General features: G+C 34.6%; 1 protein-coding gene across 1 annotated transcript; it reads left to right on the top strand.

The window, feature by feature from the left end:
• Positions 1-1,202: 1,202 nt before the first annotated feature.
• On the top strand, positions 1,203-15,095 carry LOC110941585 (cytochrome P450 Tp4149). The gene is made up of 2 exons (XM_022183239.2): positions 1,203-2,160; positions 14,383-15,095. The coding sequence occupies exons 1-2, from the start codon at positions 1,228-1,230 to the stop codon at positions 14,980-14,982; spliced, it is 1,533 nt and encodes a 510-aa protein (XP_022038931.1). The 5' UTR covers positions 1,203-1,227; the 3' UTR covers positions 14,983-15,095.
• The last annotated feature ends 852 nt before the right edge of the window (positions 15,096-15,947 follow it).

Here is a 15,947-nt window from a genome sequence, read left to right as displayed (position 1 = left end):
TTAGAATGTAACAAAAGTATTTATTAATTTTTTTTAAATTTATATATTTTTAGTATAAAATTTATATATTTTTACATACCAACAATGGGGCTTTTTAATGTGCTAACCCATGCCTTCACTAACGCCTCCTCCTTGATCTTTGTCCAAAGTTTTGCCTTGGCTTTCGAATGTTGATCTTTGTAACCCGTCACTTGCTTCCCTTTTTTCCGTTTCGAGGATTGCGGTTGCGTCCCCAGAACACATTCTTCAACGTCATCTTCTACGGGTTGTGGTTGGGGAGACGATTCTACCGGTGTTGATGAAGGTTGTGGTTGAGATTGAAATTGCGAGTTGAACGGGTTTGACATCATCATTTGTTGTAACGATTGCATTTGTTGCATTGATTGGAGTTGGCTCATTTGCGAGAAAGCGTTGGGGGTTTGTTGGAAACCCGAGAAAGCGTTGAGAGAAAATTGCGAGGATGACCAACTCGGTTCCATCGTAGGATAGTAGACGGGTACAGAGAAAACGTTTTGGTTTGGGTTCGGGTTTGGGTTAGCGTTTGGGTTCGGGTTCGGGTTGTCCGGGTTGTATGGATCCATGGCTAAAGTAGAAGAATTTTATAAAAAGCAGAACAATTTTATAAATTTGAGAGAGAATTGGTTGAAGTGTGTAAAAAATGGGGTGATTTTGGTGTATTTATAGGTAAATTTTTTTTTTTTTTTTTTTGCTTTTTTAGAAATATAGCCGTTGAATTTTGATTGTTTTTATGGAAATTGATTTTTTTTTAAATTATAGCCGTTGTCAACGACATGATTTTTTGTCATGTAGTACCCGTCCTCAACGTCTTAGAGAAGCTGGTGAAGACGACGCCGTCCTCGGGGAAATGGTGTTGGGGGGCGTCGCCGGGCCTGGACGACCCCCCACACCGAGTGGCCTCATGTGCCAACCAAACATTAAATTTTAGGGAATTAATTCTAATTCTATTACAATTTCAAAGAATTCTGCGAACCAAAGAGACCCTTGAGATGTTATAGAACTTTGCCTTGCATCGCAAGATCTAGATATTATTTGTTAAAATTAAAAGGGTATGTAGCTGTTAAAAAATAGATGAGAGGATAGGATGTCTCAATGTCTACAAAATTTAATATTAGAAGGTTATCATTATGACTTTTTTTTTAGATTTCTAGAACCATTAACGTCTTTAGGTGACATTTGAGTTGAAACTTTTTCATATAAGTATGCCATATGGAACATAAGCAAGCTTATATTGAAGTTATCAGAAACGACCCGAAAAAAATGTCTTTGGACTTTCAAGTTTTTCTCTTTTCTTCTCTTCCATTACTTCTTGCTATACTTCTTTTGAAATTGTATTTTTCTTCCTCAAAATCCCACATAAACCTACCACCATCTCCACCAAAGTTACCACTAATAGGAAACCTTCACCAATTAGGCTCGGGCACGCACCGCGTCCTTCAATCCATGGCTCAAACCTATGGTCCACTCATGTTGCTTCACTTTGGTACTGTGCCGGTAGTTGTAGCTTCTTCGGTTGATGCAGCTAGAGATATTATGAAAACCCATGATATAATATTTTCAAATAGGCCATTTTTAAACATCGCTAATAGACTTTTTTATAATTCAAAAGATATAGCTTTTTCCAAATATGGAGAGTATTGGAGGCAAGTGAAAAGTATTTCCGTACTCCAACTTCTAAGCAACAAAAGGGTTAAGTCATATCGACAAGTGAGAGAGGACGAGGTAGCTCATATGATCAAAAAGATCCAACGAGCTAATGAATCGGTTGTTAATTTGAGTGAGTTGCTTATTTCACTTACAAATAATGTAATTAGTAGGGTGGCTCTAGGAAGGACATATGAAGGGATGGGGGTTAATTACAAAAACATCCCAGTCCGGATTGGGGCGATGTTAGGACGCTTTTCTGTTGGTAGTTATATTCCATGGCTAGCGTGGGTAGATAGACTCACTGGGTTACATCGAGAAGCTGATCAACTTGCTAAGGAAATTGATGAGTTTTATGAGGGTGTCATTGAGGAGCATGTGAACAAGAAAGTGGTTGATGTGGAAGGCCAAGATCTTGTTGATATCTTATTAGACCTTCAAAGAGATAACTCAACGAGTTTTTTTCTTGAAAGATATACGGTTAAGGCTATCATCATGGTAACATGTCTTTCTTTTAGATTCTTAAATATTTCTAATATCTCTCCCTCTCTCTCTCTCCCTATATATAGGCCTTTGATCAAACAAATCTAACGGTTGAGATAAGTGATACGTAGGTGAAAACACGTGGAGAAAGACAAAATAGGAATAACTACTTTTATTGACTTATAACCTACTCTCCCAAATTTTTTTAAACAAAATTACACCATATTAACGAGTATTTTATCTTTTTTAATTGTAGTAGGCTATTGCTATAGTTTTTTATACTTTTAAAAAACTACAATTTATGTGAATACGTGATTGCATAACATTATGTAATTCGTAGTATGCATTATATTCAATAACAAGTATAACGTTACATGATTATATATCAGTACGTAATTATATAATACTACGTGACTATGTATAATTACATGACTACGCGATTTTGAATAGTTATTACGTGATTACGTAATTACGTATTGGTATATAATCACACTAGGTTATAACCCCGTGTATTACACGGGTTGAATAAATGTAATTTTATATACTAAATTAAAAAAATTATTCTTTAAAAATCTCATTTATTACACGGGTTAAAAAAATGTAATTTTATATATTAAAATTATATCTCTAAGAATCCCATGTATTGTACTAAATAAATGTAATTTTATATACCAAATAATAAAAACTTGTGATTTGTACGGGTTGAATAAATCTAATTATATATACTAAATAATAAAAAAATATCTTTAAAAACACTGTGTATTACACAAGTTAAATAAATGTAATTTTATAACCTTGTATATTACTCGGGTTGAATAAATGTAATTTTATAAGCTAAATAATAAAAAAAAATTATATCCTTATAAACCTCGTGTATTATACGGGTTGAATAACTCTAATTATATGTACTAAATCATCATCATCATCATACTCAGTAAATCCCACAAATAGCAAAGCTAAGGTAGGGTCTGAGGAGGGTAAGATGTAGAGGCTGCTTTTAGTGAGACCCTCGGCTTGATAGTAGTTTTGCATCAAGCCTTGGACATAAAGCACATAACACTCAGCAATCGGACAAAGACCGATTAGTGCATGTTCCCTTTTGTCTTTCTGTTGTCAACGCCACCACATGATGATGATGATGCATTATTAACCGTCCGCCGCTTTTAACGTTATTTTCACGAACTTAATAAAATAACGTTAAAATTAGTGCAATTTCACTTTTGCCCTCCAAGCGTCCACACATATATATTATATGCGCATACCGCAAGCGAGGCGAATATATGATGTTCAATGTTTATAAAAAAATATATAATATGTGCAACATCTTAAATGTTTGTTGTTAGAATCAATTCAATATTATGAATAAATAAAAAATATAAAATACGAAGGGAAAGAAAGCATTATTTAAAAAATATCTTTAATTTATAACTTAAATTTGAAGATAATATATATTAGAAAAAATAGAATATTTATAGCTTAGATTTGAAGATAAAATATTATTAGAAAAAATAGAATGATTCTATCCGACATTCAAAAGTAAGATAAGATTTAATATTAATTGATTAATTATTATTTAATTAATTGATATAAGATAAGTATGAAAATGCAAGAAATTACAAATGTAGACGCCTTCAATGAATGACACGAGTCACTTATTGGTTTCTTTTATTATATAGTATAGATAACGTTACAAAATCATGTAAGGTTATACTTGTTTCTGAATAAAATGTATATTACGTAATTACGTACCCAGGGCCGGCTCAACCATTTTGGTGGCCTAAGGCGAAGTAAAATCTTGTGGCATTTTTCCCAAAAGAAAAGAAAACAACTTGAGAAAACCCCTCCTCCTTTACCCGGGCTTGGGACCGGTAAAATAAACTATAAGGTTTATTGTTGTCGGAGTTATTTTTTTTTTTTTGTATTCTTATATATTTGTTGTATGTGTAAAGATATGTTTAGATTAAATTTTCTACCGACAGAGCGTCAAGGGGTAGCGGGGACTTCAAACATCTGTTATCATTTCTCCAGATGAGGGAAACACGCGTACACATAAGCTTTCGGATGTTTTGCTTCAGCATGTTCCCTGCATCACTTCCGAAGTCGTGCAGATGAAAGTTTGCATGCACACCTTGCACTGAAATTGAACAAGCATTACATAATCAGATTTATAAACCACAATAAGATCTCAATAAATATTGTCATCACCAGCAGCATAATAGCAGTTGCTTAACTTATAAGCAAATAGTGGCGGAACCAGAAAGTCTTGGTAAGAGGTAGAGGTGCACAAAACGATTTTTGAGCCCATATTGGTTACGGTTCCAAACCGGTTTAGTTTTGGTAAACAGAAGTCAAAACTGTTTTTGCCCAAAACGTTTTTTCAAGTGGAAAAGGGTTGGGTTCGGTCTTTTCGTCCACCTCTAGGCCTAAGGTCAAAATATGGTTCTATTCACCGTCACCGACTACAATTCGGTTTCATAAACATTATGCGGTAAATGCGGTAATTTTTCATAAACATAGCAGCAAGTAATTCAACAAAATTTATCAACACATATCAACAGATCTACAAATTACAAATACATAACTAGTCTCTGTTGGCGGTAATTCCCGACTCATCACAAGTCGGTGATGTGAAAAGGGTGACAAACGGAGTTCAAGTCACAAGTCGGTGAACTTGAGGGATAAATGTTGACAAGTTGGTCATAATTGGTTAAGTTTCTTAATTACATTATAATTATATTTGGCAATGTCTTGGTCACCAAGTTAAGGTTATTTGGTAATGTCTTGGTCACCAAGTTAGGGGTAGCCTATATAAACCAAGGTAGGGTTAGGCATTATTAAGATAAGAGTAAAGAGAAGATAAACCGAGTTATGGTTTGAGAGTCTGTAATCAGTTTTGAGTTATTTTCTGATTAATAAGATTGAGAGTTATTCGATCTAAATTCTCTTTTTCATCTTTTCTATTCGGTTTGATTATCGACTGGGACTTGAATTGGTATCAGAGCCAAGTTCAATCATCGATATCAAACTAGTAACCGGGTTCTCAATCGGCGGCTTCGTCGGAGCAGCGGCGTGGTATCATTACGACTTGGGCAACAAGTAGGTTGTTCGTACAACGACAATCGGAAAGTGAAACCAGGCGGGTTCGGCTCGGATCCGTTTTGGCGCAACCGGTCTCGGAGCAATCAATTTTTCGAAAATAACATCGGGTTTTTCGATCATATTTTTTCGAGTGGATTCAGGTTTATACGAAAGGTATTCGTAACTTGAAGACTGATCAAAGACGTGATCAAATATAAACAAGCCGATCAAAGCTGTGATTGGAAAATATAGTCGAAGCTGCGATTAGTTTTTTTTCTTTGTTTTGCGACTAAAGGGTTATTCTTTGGGTTTTGGTGTGACTTTAGTGGCTGTCACGAAATTCAAAGGAAAGAAATTCAAGTTATATTTCTTTTAGTTGTAATTTTCTGTGGTTGCTACATCAGGGATCCAATAAACAAGTTTGTTTCGAAATTGAAGAAAAAAATAAGTTGGTTTATTTGTTGGTGAAGTAGGATTCAAAAGAAAAAAAATAGTAAGTTGATTTTTTTTTGTTGGTTTAGACTAAGTTGTGGGTCAACCATTAAACGTTGTCTGGGTTGAACAAGCGGGTTTAATTCAGGATTTCTTTTTATCCGAGTTTTTCGAGAGGTATTCGTAACCGGGTTTTTGCGAGCAAACGCGTTTGTTTCTGAAAAGTTGTTCAGAAATCAATGACGGACGGGAACAGACCACCACCGGTTGTGGTTAAGGATCAGAGTACCACAACTTTACAATGTCCAATGTTAACCGAAACAAATTACAACATCTGGGCGATTCGTATCAAGGCAGTATTCAAGGTTTATGGAATACAGCAAGCTTTAGAACCAGGCGAAAAGGAGGTAGATGCCAAAAAGGATGACATGGCAGTTGCACTTCTACTTCAAGCAATACCCGAAGAGCTCGTGTTTCAGGTAGCTCAGTTTCAGACTGCAAAGGAAATCTGGGAAGCATTGAAGACACGGTATGTTGGGGTTGAACGGATTCGAGAGGCAAAGCTTGAGCAACTGGAAAACGAGTTCGAATCCTTGAAGATGAAAGAAACAGAGACAATTGATTCTTTCGCAGGCACAATAAGTCAGTTGGTTACCAAGGCAGCCAGTTTGGGAACCACCTATGAAAACAGAAAGCTTACCAGAAAATTGTTAGGTTCCGTTCCAGGGAAGTATGTTCCAATTGTAGCTTCAATTGAACAATTTGCAGATTTGAAGACTATGACGTTTCAAGAAGCGATCGGTAGACTGAAGACGTTCGAAGACAGGATTAAGGGTATCGAGTCTTTAGCAGAAAATCAAGGTAATCTAATGTTTGCCAACGGTGAGTCATCCTCGAAATCCAAATCCTATGAAAATACGCGAGGGCGTGGGCGAGGCGGTTCCAGTTATCGAGGCAGACGTCAAGACCAGGATGATGAGGACCAAGATGGAAGTCAAAGCCGAGATGGTCAAGATCATGGGTCAAAACAAACGGGTCAAAGAAGAACCAATGATCGCCAAAAAGGAAGGAAAGATAGATCACAGGTTCAGTGTTACCGTTGTGATAAATTTGGTCACTTCGCGTCAGGATGTCCGGATCGTATGAAGAAACAAGATGAAGCTAACTTAGCTAAAAACGATGATTTTGATCCATCATTATTCATGATGAGATGTGATCAAGAGACGGTTTTTCTAAATGAAGAATGGGTGAATCCGAAGCGTTTCAAGACTGAGCCAACGGAGAAAGACACTTGGTATCTCGACAACGGAGCATCGAATCACATGACGGGTAATCGAGCTTATTTCTTTGAACTTAATGAACGTGTCACGGGAAAGGTGAAGTTTGGAGATGGATCTTGTATTGATATACGGGGAAAGGGATCGGTATTACTTGAAGGGAAAACGGGGGAGAAGCGCCTGTTAACCGATGTTTACTACATACCGAGTTTGCAAAGCAATATCATAAGTCTTGGTCAAGCAACGGAAGGTGGATGCGACATTCACATGAAACGTGATTTGCTAACCATTCATGATGATACAGGAAAACTTATGATGAAGGTGACAAGGACCAAGAACCGTTTGTACAAGATCAACATCAAGATAGCAAGTCTCGATACACAAGCTAACATGATTGGAATAAAGAATTTTGCGGGTAGGGATCTACAGAGAGTTGAACTGAAAGATGATACAACAAGTACGAGTCAGAATCTTCTCAAAGATCCAAGTTTAATGAAGAAACCCAAAATTCAAAGTCCAAAGAAAAATGTTCAAGACTTCAAAGAAAAGGTTAAGCAAGAGATTCAAACCCAAGGAGGTACATTTAATGATCCAAGAAAGCGGGTGTTTGCTCAAGATCGCAACCGAGTCAATGGTGGTGCGAGTTCTTATGACCAAAGGACGAGTCTTGGAAAAAGGACTAGTCGAGTACAAGGTCACAAGAATGTTCGAGCTAGGAAGGAGCCGAAAAACACAGCTAGAGATCAAGATGAGTTCTATGAGAATCAAGACAAAGAAGACATGTTGGAGCCTACTTATTTCGAGTAGGAAATTAAGGGGGTGATTGGTATCAGAGCAATTCAAGTCCCAATCGAATAATCAAACACAAGAACAAGAACGAAAGGAATAACTCTCCAAGAACTTTTATTATAACCAAGAAAATATAACTCAAAAAACTTGATTACAATAACTCATAAACCATAACTCGGTTTATCTTCTCTTGACTCTTATCTTAATAATGCCTAACCCTACCTTGGTTTATATAGGCTACCCCTAACTTGGTGACCAAGACATTACCATATAACCCTAACTTGGTGACCAAGATATTACCAAATATAATTATAATGTAACTAGGAAACTTAACCAATTATGACCAACTTGTCAACATTGATCCCTCAAGTTCACCGACTTGTGACTTGAACTCCTTTTGTCACCCTTTTCACATCACCAACTTGTGATGAGTCGGGAATTACCGCCAACAGTCTCCATAAATCCGATCATCAAAACATGATCATTTCACTTTTTAGCTATTGAAAAGTTAAATTTACAGTCAAAATAACAGATCAAAAGAAAACCTGGATGCTCATAGCTTTCTTGTTGGCTTCAAGCTGAGTCCCTGCGAAAAATTGCAACGCCGCAGCCTCCCTAACAAGCCTATACCCATTAATAATATATTTTTTTTTTAAAATCTGGAGGCCCTATAGTTTTGGTGGCCCAAGCTTCATTTGACTTGGGCTTGGACCGGCCCTGTACGTATCGGTACCATAATCCCATAATCCTGTAACGTTATACAAAACACGTAATCGCGTATCTTGTGAAAAATTTTTAAGAAAATTATATCAATAGCCTACTCAAATCAAGTATAATGAAATGTTCGTTAATACGATATATTTATTTTTTAAATGTTTATTGTATGAAAAATTCTAGTTGTTTAAAAATCGTAAAGAAAGCAGATTTATGAGTTAACAATATTGGATCTTTTTATAGTATACTTGTCTTTAAAGACTTTCTACACTTCGCACAATTTGATTGTCTTGTACATTACCTGCTCCCTATATATACGTACATATATGTGATGAGATTCAAATAAGAACTCATGTATCATAAGAACTTGGTCAAAAATAGTTAAAATTTAACTTTTTGTACACTAATCAATTTTATTAACGTACAACATAGAAAACTATGTGTTTGAATTTACATGTTTTTAGAAAAAATTATATAAATATAAATTTACCATTTACTCATGTCTATATTTTTATGATTTATACATTTATAAATATTTATTAAGAGTGATTTAGAAAACGAAGGTGACATAGTTGAAGAGAAAATTTATATTTTAAATGTTGTATTGTAATAATAATAATAATAATAATAATAATAATAATAATAATAATAAATGGATATTGATTTCGTGTAATCTTTTATCATGAGTTTTCAAGATAACTCTACCATACACACACATGTAATTTGTGGGAGTTGAAGACTTTTTTTCTTATTTCTCTTATTTTAACCATTTGTATTTCTATTTTATATTTAGGTAAATTTATCTTAACTCAAGATATCATTTTATAATTTCTAAGTCTTCCTTGATAACTAATTAATATTTACTTTATGGGGAAAGTTCCTCTACAAATAAAGTTAACGTACTAAACGTACGAATAGTATGAAAAAACAAAAAGCATACGGTGACATTTTTTGTAATTATCTGCTTGTAGGGTAATTATCAAAATTACTCTACAAATGATACTGTAGAGTAATTATAATCTTTTAGAGTAATTTTGTAAAATGTTCTTGTAGAGTAATTTTGATAAAAAAAAATATACCTAACCAAAAAACCTCAAAAAACCTAACCCCCCCCCCCAATCCAAACTAAAAGCTAAAAACTAAACCATAAAGTTAAACCCCATAACTAAATGCTAACAAAATTACTCTAGAAGATCAAAATTACTCTACAGGATCATTTTACAAAATTACTCTACAAGATTAAAATTATTCTATAGGATCATTTTACAAAATTACTCTACAAGATCAAAATTACTCTACAAGATTATTTGTAGAGTAATTTTGAATTGTATGTTGTTCGATAAACTTGCAAGGTAATTTTGATTCACTTGTAAAGTAATATTGATACACTTTTAGAGTAATTTTGATAATTACCCTACAAGAACAAAATTACTATACAAGAACATTTTACAAAATTACTCTACAGGATCATTTGTAGAGTAATTTTGATAGTTACTGATAATTACGAAAATTGCCACCGCGTTCTTTTGTCTTTTCCTTCAGTTCGTACGTTTTGTACGTTAACTTTATTTGTATTCGATCTTTTGTCTTACTTTACTCTACCAATGGAATACACGTTAAAAATCGGCCATAACTTTTCATATGTTAATTTTTCTATACACCATCAAAACAAACATATCATTCTCTTTAATTTGAGTATGGTATTGTTTTCTCTAATTTAAAAAATAATATGTTACATTATTACCTGTGTTCCCCACCACATCACATAAACACTTGTCTAGTATTATCATGGCCGGCCCTGAAGGTGGGCAGGGAGGACCACCGGCCAGGGTCCGATATTTTGAAGGACACGTTATTTTTTTAAAAACTCCGATATGTATATGTAAAAATAAATAAGTTAATTGGGTATACCCATACAAATACCAACATAGGCCAACCTACAAAACTATTTTTACAGTTTCGATTAGTTATTAGCCTAATGGCATTAGGTTTAAAACTTTTGTGAGCCCAATACCCAATTTTGTTAAGGTCTAAGAGCACGTTTTTTCAAGATCGAACAAAGTACATGAATTCTTAGGGCCGGCCCTAAGTATTACAATTGAAAAACTGTTAGTTACATATATATGAGGAACAAAAAACGTATTAAATTTCAATACATTTTTGAAAACCGCGAATTTTTAACCTCATATCTAAGCTGTTTCCACAAATTATAAGCATAGGAGAAGATAATTTTGAACACCTTTTGTCTTAGGGGAGGGGTGGTCACTAGTGATAAATTTCTATCACTCTCAATATCCAATCAAATCATACCATGTCATTACCCAATATTCTATCACTAGTGATAGAAATGTAGTGAGGGTGGTCACCATGGTAATTATCAAATACATATTCATCACTATATTCAAGTGAGTGTACACATGTAAGTAGTGAGACATGCCATGTTATCCAAACACATGCAGAGCCTTATCCAAATACATACAGATCCAATCAACTCGCAGAGCATTCAAAATTTTCAACGCGTGATGATTCTAACGCGTTGATAAAATAACGCATTATATATACGGCGGTGACGGTGTGCGTGATTATATAACGCGTGACGGGGATCCATCACAGACCGCCCCACCTCTCCTTATGGTGACAATAAAGTTTTATGTTATTTTTCTTTTCTTTTTTCTTTTTATGGAATAATAAGTTTTTTTATCACCTTTTGCCTTATGGTGACAATTATCAAGAAATTCGGTTAAAGAAGAATAGAAGAATTGTAGATTTGAGCGTAATTTGCATAGATTTTAGCGTAATTTTGCAGTGCAGTAGCAACACGATGAATGAGTATTAAAAAGAACATTATAAATTTACTTTTAAACTGTGTATTTTGCTACTTATAATCGGATGATCAAATTATTAAAAGATATTTTGAATAAGTTAATAACCTATAGAGAAGATTAAGGGATTTTTTTTAATGGCTAATGAATACTATACAAGCCGACCATCTAGATAAACCTGTTGGCGAAAGGCCTTCCACGCCTTACGTACGCAGATAGCGTTGGTGGTTAGGCCTCGCCATCATTGTAGGGGAAACCCACCGCCAGTGACGGAACTAGCCCATTAAATCAGGGGTATCATAAATTTTTTTTACCGTGCAATCATACAATATTAAAAAAACAATAAATAAATAAAGTGAACAAATAACTAATAACTTTAGCCTCTTCTTTTTTTCATAAATTGAAATCGTTCCATCATATCGTTGTCTTTTACTTTATGAAAAAAATCCTTTTCGACCGCACAAACATGGCATTGTTCAAAACTTACGGGCCCATTCGATTGCGTAAATCCGTCTTGATAATCTTCAATTTTCAAAAAACATCTTTCAACGGTTGCGGATGCAACCGGTAAAATCAAAGCTAGTTTCACTACCCAAAAAACCAAAGCTAGTTTCACTACCCAAAAAACCAAAGGACAAGAACTATGTGTTTCCATTTCAACCATAAGATGCACAAGATCACTTATTCTATTATATGAGCTTTATTAGTTATTACAATTTGGGCTTAATTATCATAAAACTAATTATTTTGGTTTTATTACTAAACATGTTTTGGACTTAATGAATAATATCAAGTTTCATAATTTTCTCTTAGAGGTATCCTCGTATATGTTTTTGGGTAGACTATGTATAAAATCGAAAAAAAAAAATTACGCTGCGAATACGAATACGGGGTTGAGCCATAGCCCGTGCTACGGCTCATTCTTAATTACTTCCGCCCCTGGCCACCGCTCGAAAGATCACTGTGGTAAAACCCCGACTCACCCGAAACAAATTGCAAGCAAATTACACAAAGTAGGACTCCAAACATATATAGTTACCTAAGTAAGGAAATTAGAAGTTTAAAACATATAAGTTAGAGGGTTCACAATGGTTTCCCTATATTTTTGTGAGTATGTTACTTATATTATAAGGAATAGTTGTGAGTGTAGTAGAGAAAATGTTACTATTTATCTCTAAATATATGGCAACACTGTTCAATCCCATTAATTTATTAATATTTTTTGAAAGTGATTCTGAGTAAAGGAGTGAAAAAAAGGTAATGGTATAAATAAAAAAAATATTATTTAAGAGAAAATGAGAGAAAAAAAGTAGATTTTAGCGTAATTACAATGAAAAGATCCCTTAAAAGTGACTTTTGCCTTACTAACCCTAATAAAGATTTTGAAGATAACATATAACAGTCCTTATAACTAGGATCAAAGCGCATCTTAGTCCAAAAACACAAATCCTCCCCATTTTGTTTTTTTTTTCCTCAAAATACAACATAATAATGTATTACAAAACAATCTAGCACAAGGTTATAAAAAAAAGGGACCACAAAAAATCAAGTACAAAAAATTTAGTACAGAAAATGTAGCAAAAAAAATTCAACACAAAATAATGTTATACAAAATAGAAATACAACATAATTTTTAGATTTTTTATATTTATCATTTTTATATAGTATTATGATTCTAAATTAAAGATAAAAAATACTTGATTTTATGGTGATTTTCTAAAAAAAATAATATTGTAAAAAAAGTTACGAACATTTAAAAATTTGAGAGAATGAGAGTGGGGGGATTTGGAAAAAATCAACACAAATGACTATTTTTAGAAAAACAAAATAAAAATATAACACCATTTTTAGATTTTTTATATTTGTCATTTTTATATAGTATTATGGTACTAAATTAAAGATAAAAAAATACTCGATTTTATGGTGATTTTCTAAAAAAAAATAATATTGTATAAAAAGTGTGAACATTTAGAAAATTAGAGAGAATGAGAGTGGGGGGATTTGAAAAAAAAAAATCAACACAAATGACTATTCCAAAAGTACCTTTACACGTTTTTTTTTTTTTTTTCCAACACTTTAACAATACACAGGGACTATCCAAACTTTTTACTCTAAATTTTATCAAATACTTGCTTCTTAAAATCCTTCTTAAAAATTACTTTTATGTCGCACGTCCAGACGTGCGGCTCTCCAAGTGCAATGTCTCTCCAATGCAGCATTTCTTCATTTCTTTGCCATGTCACCCATTGGCGAAGGTTAGTGTAAAGTGGGGGGCGCACCGACCCCCCAATGTTTCGATTAGAAATGTAAAATTTTCTTTTTTTGGTCTGAAATTTTAAAATTATATAGGATTGTCCCCTCAATTATTTTACCTAAATTTTATACAATGTATAAATTGAGTCACATAACTTTTTGCAATCTCAAAACTTTTGGTCAAGTTTTGCGTGTGATGTCACCAAAAGCATGGAGCAAATGCTCTCCATTGAGTATGATCTTATATTCATAGATTGTGTATTAAAGATACATACATGTAAGGGATCTTTTAGAAAGACTTCATTTGGTAAGAAGAAAAATAATTAATCTACATCTTTTTTTTTGGAACAACTAATTTTTCCTCAAATACTTGCACCTCTCAAAGATTGAACCTAATCTACATCCTACATTAGTAATATCAAGGGCGGCAAGTGAATAATGATGATGACAATTATGTAAATAGATGGTCATTCAAACTAATTAGTATATAACCTTACATCTATCAAATTCAACATATGAAATTATGAATAGTATATGGATAATTATAGATTTTTTTTTACTATAATGCTTAGAAGCGCTAACAAAAACTTCTTCCATAGACATATAGTTATATAAAGCTGACTAATATGAGTTGTATAGGAAATAAGAAATTTCAATCTAACATGAAATTTAATCTAAGGAGGTTTAGTTCAACAATTTTCTACATCACTCATTTGCGCGTGTTTGTGAAAACTAAAGAAATTAGTCTATAGGTGATTTGATTAAAAAAATAGTTTTTTTTAACGGTGTGAAAACATCATATACGCACACATGCATTGTTCTCTTTTCAGCCATCAACTATATATGCTTGTAATTTTATTGATGATTCCTAGGACGTATTTGGTGCTGGCACGGATACTATATTCGCCAGCTTAGAGTGGGCATTTAGCGAATTGTTACGAAACCCACTTACGATGAAAGAATTGCAACAAGAGGCACACAAAATAGGACAAGGAAGATTAGTGATCCCCGAAGAGGACATAGCAAAAATGCCCTACCTAAAAGCCGTCCTCAAAGAAGCGCTACGACTACATGTTCCAGCTCCACTACTCGTTCCCCGTGAATCAACAAAAGAAGTCAAACTACTCGGCTATGACATCCCAGCACATACACAAGTAATGATTAATGCATGGGCGATAGCAAGAGATCCTTCAATATGGGAAGAACCCGAAGAGTTTAGACCAGAGAGGTTCTTAAACATCCGTACCGATTATAAAGGTTTTGATTTCGAGTTGATACCATTTGGTGCTGGACGACGCATGTGTCCTGGTATTAGTTTCGCAGAGACTATTATAGAGCTTGCTTTGGCAAATTTAGTATATAAGTTTGAATTTACATTGCCAAGTGAAGATGGTTTGGATATGACTGAATCTAATGGTATCACCGTTCATAGGAAGTTTCCTATACTTGTCATACCAACTCCTTGTGAGTAAACTAATTGTTGCAAGGGTTTGTTAAGAAGAAATTGTTGCTTTTTATTTATATATTATATGTAATAAATTGTTATACTTTATGTTAAGAAAATAGATATAAAAGTTTGCTGCAACTTCTTCTTTTAACTAGTGTGAATTTTTATAAAGAACTAGCAAGTAGCTAGCTAGAAACAAGAACTGCTATTTTTTATATTATATTACATAATAAAAATAGTTGGTTATTATGGAGTTTATCGCTTGCCGCTTAGTAGATCATTCCTTTTGTAAGACAAAGCAACACACGAACACAATGATTTTTGTGGGTGAACAATCCTTCAACAGCTTTTTTGAAATTAATATAGAAATAACATAACTAACAAAAATGACACGAGTAAAAAGTTCTATTTCACTTAGCCTCTTCAAGTGACTCAATAAGATTTAGCGACCCATTCCAACTTCCCAAAACTTGTCGAAGATTTAATGCATAAAGAATCATTATAAATTTTTATACTTGAAAAAGTTTCCACTAGCATTTTAAATGGGTGAGGGTATTGACACACTCCTACTTTTTGGTCGGCTATGGTGGTGGTGGTGGGTCGGATGGGGTGGTGGTGGTGGGTCGACTGGGTTGGTTGTGGTGGTGGTGGGTCGGTTGTGTTGGTGGTGGGTCGGATGGGGTGGTTGCGGTGGTTGTGGGTCGACTGGGGTGGTGGTGGTGGTGAGTCGGCTATGGTGGTGGTGGTGGGCCAGCTATGGTGGGGGTGGTGGGCCGGCTAGGGTGGTGGTGGTGGTGGGTCGGCTAGGGTGGTGGTGGTGGTGGGTCGGCTATGTTGGTGGCAGTGGTGGTGGTGGTATGTCGGCTGTGGTGGTGGTGGTGGGTCGGTTGTGGTGGTGGTGGTGGGTCGGATGGGGTGGTTGTGGTGGTGGTGGTGGGTCGGATGGGGTGGTTGTGGTGGTGGTGGGTCGGCTGGGGTGGTGGGTCGGCT

The sequence above is a fragment of the Helianthus annuus genome, chromosome 5, assembly GCF_002127325.2.
Source record: "Helianthus annuus cultivar XRQ/B chromosome 5, HanXRQr2.0-SUNRISE, whole genome shotgun sequence".
NCBI lineage: Eukaryota > Viridiplantae > Streptophyta > Magnoliopsida > Asterales > Asteraceae > Helianthus > Helianthus annuus.
This window is presented reverse-complemented; position numbering and strand designations above follow the sequence as displayed.

Excerpts from the sequence above, each read along its gene's own strand:
- LOC110941585 (XM_022183239.2), top strand. The coding sequence starts at position 1,228 with ATGGAACATAAGCAAGCTTATATTGAAGTTATCAGAAACGACCCGAAA. Across the intron at positions 2,161-14,382 it reads CGGTTAAGGCTATCATCATG|GACGTATTTGGTGCTGGCAC; the intron begins GTAACATGTCTT and ends GATGATTCCTAG.